At 42.4% G+C, this 7,277-nt stretch overlaps 1 protein-coding gene across 1 annotated transcript in view; it reads left to right on the top strand.

The window, feature by feature from the left end:
- Positions 1–7,277, top strand: part of LOC109928310 (SH2 domain-containing adapter protein D-like) — a 269,124-nt gene that overhangs the window by 139,213 nt on the left and 122,634 nt on the right. Inside the window, exon 4 of the mRNA XM_048614175.1 lies at positions 4,670–4,885. Within this exon, the coding sequence (XP_048470132.1) occupies positions 4,670–4,885 (216 nt within the window). The remainder of the gene's footprint in view (positions 1–4,669; positions 4,886–7,277) is intronic.

Here is a 7,277-nt window from a genome sequence, read left to right on the forward strand (position 1 = left end):
CTGTACTCCGCTATTGTCCACAATGGCTGCCCTTCACCTTGAGGTGGAAAAGAGGCTGATTGGTATACTTATCACCATGGCGACCACAAACCTTGGGGAATATTGGCAACAGGCCTGCAGCATGGAAATAATATGACAATGATGAAAATCGGGAATGATGTGGGTAGACTGACAGAGAACAATGGCAGTACTGGCAAGGCATTATTAGCTGAACTTGGATTTAACCCCTTTGCTACTTGAAGTGTTTAACTATTAAACCACTTATTTTGTTCGGTGTTTTCCCCTTCTCTCTTCATGGTGTGCATGCCGTTCTAGAAATATCACCAGAATCCTCCAGATTGGCCAATCTTTCTATGCATTGTGATGAGAGGTGTGTGATTTTGTTTTCATATATACCATTTTTTTAAGAGTTTGCATTTTAAAATAGAAGCAGGTTGATTGGTTATTTTTGTTAAGAGTTTTAAAACAAAATAACTGAGTCAGACAGTCCCTCTAGAATACTAACCTCATCCAGTATGAGAGAGAAATAGAGAGAAGGGATCTCATGGAGTGTTAATGGAAGATTGTTTTGACTGTGCTGGTTTATCAGAGGTGGGTAAACACTAAAGGGTTGTTTTGACTCAGGATAATCAAAGATTGATTTCATCTTAGCAAACTCAGAGATCTAGAGGAGACCTGACTGAGGTCAGAGGCAAGTATAATTTCTCTTTATATTGCAAGCACAGGACAGTTCAGGGAAAGCACAGTTATCCCATTGTAAAGGTTTAATTAATGAAATTTCTGAACCAGGAATGTTTGGTTAAAAATCAGCAGGCTGTTAGAAGCTGAGAAAGCCTAAATCCTAGGTTTTATGAGTACTCATCTAAGAAGACTTAATAGTTCACATGAAAGAACTCAGATGACCACATTTTAAATTGAACTTAGATTTAATGTAGAAGGGTAATTTATTTGGATTAGAGTCATTGTAATGGATCGTGTTGAGAATTGACATGAGACGTGTTTTACTTTGTTTTAAGATCTTTCAAACTAGGTAACTCAATTTGGTTTTTAATTGTTTTATTCATTTGTGTACTAAACTTCTGTTCCATTGTTAAAGAAACTCTGTAGCTTTGTGTGACTTATTTCCACCACATTAACTAAAATTTTTAAAAAATGGTTAGTCAAGCTAGATTACATTATGGAAGCTGACTTGTCTAGAATTAAAACTGAGTTAACGTTTCGGGTCCGGTGACCCTTCATCAGAACTGCGGAAGGGTCACCAGCCCCGAAACGTTAACTCTGTTTTCTCCTTCACAGATGCTGCCAGACCTGCTGAGCTTTTCCAGCAACTTTGTTTTTGTTCCTGATTTACAGCATCTGCAGTTCTTTCAGTTTTTGTTTAGAATTAAGATCATAACAGCATGTCTGTAGAAATTATAGGAATCCTGATTGTGGTTTATCTCTCACAAGTCCATTCGAGCATATTATTCTCTCAGAATCTATAACATGGCCACAGTTATAACACCCTTAATGCAAGAAATCAAACGTAATGTCCTCCTGACTTTCATGGCTCGGTACCAGACCATGTATCACATTTACCGAATTTGCCACTAGATCCTTTAATAGGTTTTATCCTCTGTCTGATAGAAGCACCAGAACCAAATCCTATTTGTTGCACAGTCAAGGGAATCGTGTCATGTTCCAGAAAGCTGTTTGGTGAATGATAAAATTGGAGTTATTGATCACCTCGACACTCTGAGGGAATTCCCTCCCTAATGGCTTTAAGGGCCAACCCACAGCAGGTTGTACTGCAGTGGTTCAAGAAGGCAGTTCACCACCAACTTCTCAAGGGCAACTAGGGACTGGTAATAAATGCTGACCAGCCAGGGATGCCCACTTCCCACAAAATGAATAAATAAAAAAATTTCCAGAGAAAAACATGACAAGCACGCATCTCCACATTCCACTACTCCTGTTTCTATGAGTGTCTCTTTATATCTGCTCATTAAGCGTATGTATATTGTTGATTCATGGGATGTGGGTTTCACTGCCTGGGCCTATTCTTTTTATTGCCCATCTCTTGTTGCCCTTGAGAAGGTGCTGATGAGCTGCCTTCTTAAACCGTGGCAATCCTTGGAGTGCGTTGGATGTACAATGCTGTTAGGGAATGCGTTCCAGGATTTTGATCCAGCAACTATGAAGGAACAGTGATGTAATTACTAAGGATGGTGAGTAGTTTGGCAAGGAACTTTAAAGCGGTAGTGTTTCCATGCATCTACAGCGTTTGCCTTCCAGATGCTCATGATTGTGGGTTTGGACGGTGCTGTCTAAGGAGCCCTGGTGAATTTGCAGCACATCTTGTGGTTGTACAACACTGCTACTACTATGCATCAGTTCTAGAAGGAGTGGATCTTTGTGGGTGTTGGCAATCAAACGGGCTACTTTTTCCTGAATGGTGTCAAACTTCTTGAGCATTGATGGAGCTGCACTATGGGGAGTATTCCATCCTGCCCCTGCCTTGGGGAGTCAGGAAGTGAGTTATTCACAGCTGGGTTCTTAGCCTGATCTTGTAGCCACAATACTTAGATGGCTAGCCTGGTTCAATTTTTGCTCAGTGGTAATCTCAAGGATGTTTATGGTAACCATTCAGTGATGGTAATGCTATTGAATGTCAAGAGATGATGGTTAGCTTTTCTCTTGTTGGAGATGGGCATCACCTGAGATTACTTGTCAATTTGCAGCCCAAGCCTGGAGATTGTCCAGGTCTTGCTTCATTTAGAAATGGACTGCTTCCATATCTAAGGAGTTGGGAACAGCACTGAACATTGCGCAATTGACAGTGAACTTCCCCATTTCTGATCTTATGACGGAGGAAAAGACATTGATGAAGCAGTTGAAGATGGTTGGGCCCAGGACACCAGCCTGAGGAACATATGCAGAGATGACTCATAACCATAACAATTTTTCCCAACCGCCAGTTATGACTCCAACTAGTGGCGAGTTTTTCTCCCGATTCATGTTGACTTATTTTGTTAACGCTCCTTGATGCCAAATGCGGCCTTGATGTCAAGAGAAATCACTCTCACCTCACCCCTGGAGTTCAAGTCTTTCGTCCAATATTGAACCAAGGTTGTAATGCGATCAGGAGCTGAGTGGTGGAACCCAAACTGCATTAGTGAGCAGATTACTGCCAAGCAGATGCCAGTGTTGTGGTTATACTGGAGCAACTTGGCTAAGGGAACAGCAAGTTCTGGACTTCAGTACTATTGTAGATATATTATGCAGGCCTAGTGCCTTTGCAATATCCAGTGGGTTGAATAGAATTGGCTTAAACTGGCAACTATCAGATCAAGGGTAATGTAAGAAAAATCACTTTCACATGATGAGTTGTTCGGGTATGGAATACACTGCCTGGAAATGTGGTGAAGGCAGCTTCAATTGAGGCATTCCAGAGAGCATTGGATAGTTTTTTGGATAGTAATGGTGTGCAGAAATATAGCAAAAAGGTGCGAGATTGGTACTAGGTAATGGAACTGGTGCAGGCACTATGGACCAAATGGCCTCCTTCTGCACTGTTATGATTCTAATGATATGTTTAAATCACACATTTCCCAAATCTTTCCTGTGGAAAAAATGGTCAGGAAATCCCATAACCAAAGCATAGATCCTCAAGGAAAGGTGCAAGGTTTGAAGTTTTTTTTATTATTTAACTTATTTTACTAATCAACTTGTTCAGGAATGTTATTACACACCTCTGGGGCAGGTGGGACTTGAGCACAGGCCTCCTAGTGCAGGAGTAGGGACACTACCTCTGCATCACCAAAGGGCCCTTTAAGGTTTGAAACTTAGTCCTGGCAACTTAATCAAACTCAACTGAGGTAAGTGTTCTAACATAATTTTATTGCCCTGAGCTACAGAAAGAGGTATCTATCTGCCTATTCCACTCCTCAACCCCATTCCATGTTCTCATTGTTGTAATGTGGCTGAGAATTAGCATGTGTGCATGTATTGCCCAAGGCCAAGATCGTACAGTGCTCATTTAAACTCTGGAAAGCTCCCAGCTCTATAATTATAGAGCCTGTACTTCTAAAATTGGGTTATATCTTTGTGAAATAGTTTGGACATAGATCTGGAACTGGTGGTTGCACTGAGTTTAGTTGAGATGATGCATTGAAGTCTTTATTTCACTCCTGGGATGTGGGTGTCACTGACTGGGCCAGCATTTATTGCCCATTCCTAGTTGCCCCTTGAGACGATGGTGGTGAGCTGCAACAGTGTATGTGCTGTAGGTTGACCCACAATGCCACTAGGGAGGGAGTTCCAGGTTTTTGGCCCACTGAAGGAATGGTGATATATTTCCAAATCAGGATGGTAAAATTTGGGGAACTTGCATGTGATAGTGTCCTTATGTAGCTACTGCCCTTGTCAGTCTAGATGGTAGTGTCACAATTCAGAATATTAAAGAGCATTGACCCAAAAGTATATGAAGCTGATAGATAATGAAACCCATGAAGGCAACGATTTGCATTTCAATAGCACTGGTAAGTTAGCAAAATGTCTCCAGGCATTTCACAATAGCGTTGCCAAGCAAGACATTGCACAATGCCTTAAATTCTATCATATGACCAGTGTGCAACTGACCTACATAACACCCACAGCTAACCAGGTTCTTCATTTTGAATCCCACCAGAGTTCCAGAGGAAAGGAGACAAGAAACGTGGAAAGGGTCTCCAGCTCTATGACACTCCCTACGAGCCTCAGGAAAATGACATCGAGTCGGACACAGAGAATGCAGCCAGTCAGAAAGTTCGGGAGAGCCGGCTTCCTCAAGATGACGAACGACCTGCTGATGAATACGATCAGCCCTGGGAGTGGAAAAAGGACCACATCTCGAAAGCTTTCGCAGGTACAGTGTTACAGTCTGATTTGGTGCACACGTGCTCAACTCATACTCATACTCAGCAGGTCACAGCAATTGATTCGATTGCTCCTTAACCTTTTTTTTTGAGTTCTCCATGACCCGAGAGACTGCTCATGCATTCTACATTGGCTTCCCAAATGTAGCTTGCAAAATTAAGGTGAAATGAGATGCTCTTCATCTCTTTTCAAGAGGCGGGTGAGTGTTTGTCCCTGAGGAATCATGAGTCGTGATGAAGTGCTTGACCTGATTCAGTTTGATCACCTAAAGTCTGCACACACTGTTCTAGTGCTCGATGATTGTGGCAATTTTATCTTCATGCCACAGATTTGCATTCCTTTGTCATTGATGAGACATTAGAAAACAAGGAGTAAACAATGCACTGACACATTTAATCTAAAACTCCAGCCTGGTCCTGTCCCAGTTCTCTCCTCCTCCTTTGTCGAGTAATGCTGGATATGACTGCACAGGTGCCTACGACCACTCAGAGTTTTGTGAAAGTGACCATTTTTCATTCAGAAACCTGGGTAGCAAGTGTCCACACAGGCTCAGTGCTGCCTGTCTTCCATGCATGTATCTTCCAACAAGGGTCACAGTCAGTTTATAGTGAGCCCTAACTTTCATGTCTCTTTGTTTCCCTGAAGCACTGAGGCCCACCCACCTGTCTATCAGTACGTTATAGACTGAGACTTCCTGCTTTATAGACCCCAGTGACACAACATACCAAAGTCAGCTAGCAGGGAGCCTCTAACTTCTGTTGCTGTTAATCATAAAATCACAGAATCCCTACATTGTGGAAGCAGGCCGTTCAGCCCATTGAGTTCATGCTGACCCTCTGAAGATCAGCCCACATACATCCATCCCCCCCACCTGATATGCCTGCATTTCCCATGGCTAATCCTCCTAGCCCACACATCCCTGGACACTACAGGGCAATTTAGCATGGCCCATCCACCCTAACCTGCACATCTTTGGACTGTGGGAAGCAACCGGAGGAAACCCAAGGAAAGTTTAACTGTTTGCTTCGGTCAAGCTCCAACTTGGCTCGATTGCATTTTCTTCAGTCGAAGATTACACAGTGGTGTTTCACTTCAGGACATGAGAACAGGCCCCACAGTGCAGTGTGCTGCAATGCTGGAGGGTAGTTCTTATCAGATATTAAGACTGAAGTCCCGCCTGCACGTTCAGGAGCAAATTGAACAGTGTTGAGAGGGTTGGTACCTCAGAAGAATGAGACCTGAGGGGCTTCCTAAACAGAGTCTTCCGAAATGTAAGCAAAGTGGCCTACAAGTTAAATAGTTAACGCTAATGGAAAGATTCTGTGCTGAGCACATACCTCAGGGACGTTTCTTGTTCAAAGAATCGGGATGGGGGAAGTGTTCTGTAATAACAAGTGGGGGAGAGTCATGGAAAAACCAATGAGTGTTAACTGGCTTGAACTGGCATCTCAATTGAAGATATATTCTGGGTTGCTCTCTGCGGAGATAAATTGCTCCTTCAAGCAGCTGTGGCCTTTTTTCTCATCCTTAATGTATTAACCCTTCAGGCGTTCCAGGGCTTCAGACTTTCTTCATTGTCAGCCACGATTCAGAGAACTGACAGGAGAATATGGCTGTTTGAATTTACCATTCGTTTGAAAGGGCCGATGTCTGTAACATAAACCCAACGCATAGTCCCCAGCACATGTATTTAATTCTCCACATCATACAGAGATTAGCACCCATCTTCATTGCTATGAAAGGGAGTGGGACAAATTGAAAGGCAGCCAGAATCAGCACGTTGGACTGAATGACCTAATCCTTTGCTGTGTCATTCTGTGAGAAAGCAGAGAGCGTTAAAGTGACAGTCCGTGCTGTAGACTGGTAATATTTCTTTGCTGCTCATTTTGCAGCAATCACTAACATTACAGTAATAAATCCATGGAAACAGTAGCAAAGAGCTTATCATGGATAATTAACATTAAACTGCGAAAATAGATAAAACTAATTTTATGTAAAATTAAACAATAGTTTACACAGTGCCATCCTTTCTCTGGTTCAGAGTTGTTTCCTACCATTTCCCTGTCCTAATGTTCCCTTGTGTATTAACATGTTTTTAGATGTCTTTAAACAAATCTTTATTTTTCACTTTTTCTACTCCGTGATTAATTTCGGAGGCAGTTGCAGTTGTATTTTTTTTAAATGAGGAACTAATATTTTAGTTGGCTAGACCACTATTGCATTTCAGATAACGGAGAGCTCAGAATCAGATGTGATTATATCGCTCCAGAGATAGTAGGAACTACAGATGCTGGAGAATCTGAGATAACAAGGTATAGAGCTGGATGAACACAGCAGGCCAAGCAGCATCAGAGGAGCAGGAAGGCTGACGTTTCGGGGGG

Source organism: Rhincodon typus, chromosome 29, assembly GCF_021869965.1.
Source record: "Rhincodon typus isolate 14 chromosome 29, sRhiTyp1.1, whole genome shotgun sequence".
NCBI classification, from domain to species: domain Eukaryota; kingdom Metazoa; phylum Chordata; class Chondrichthyes; order Orectolobiformes; family Rhincodontidae; genus Rhincodon; species Rhincodon typus.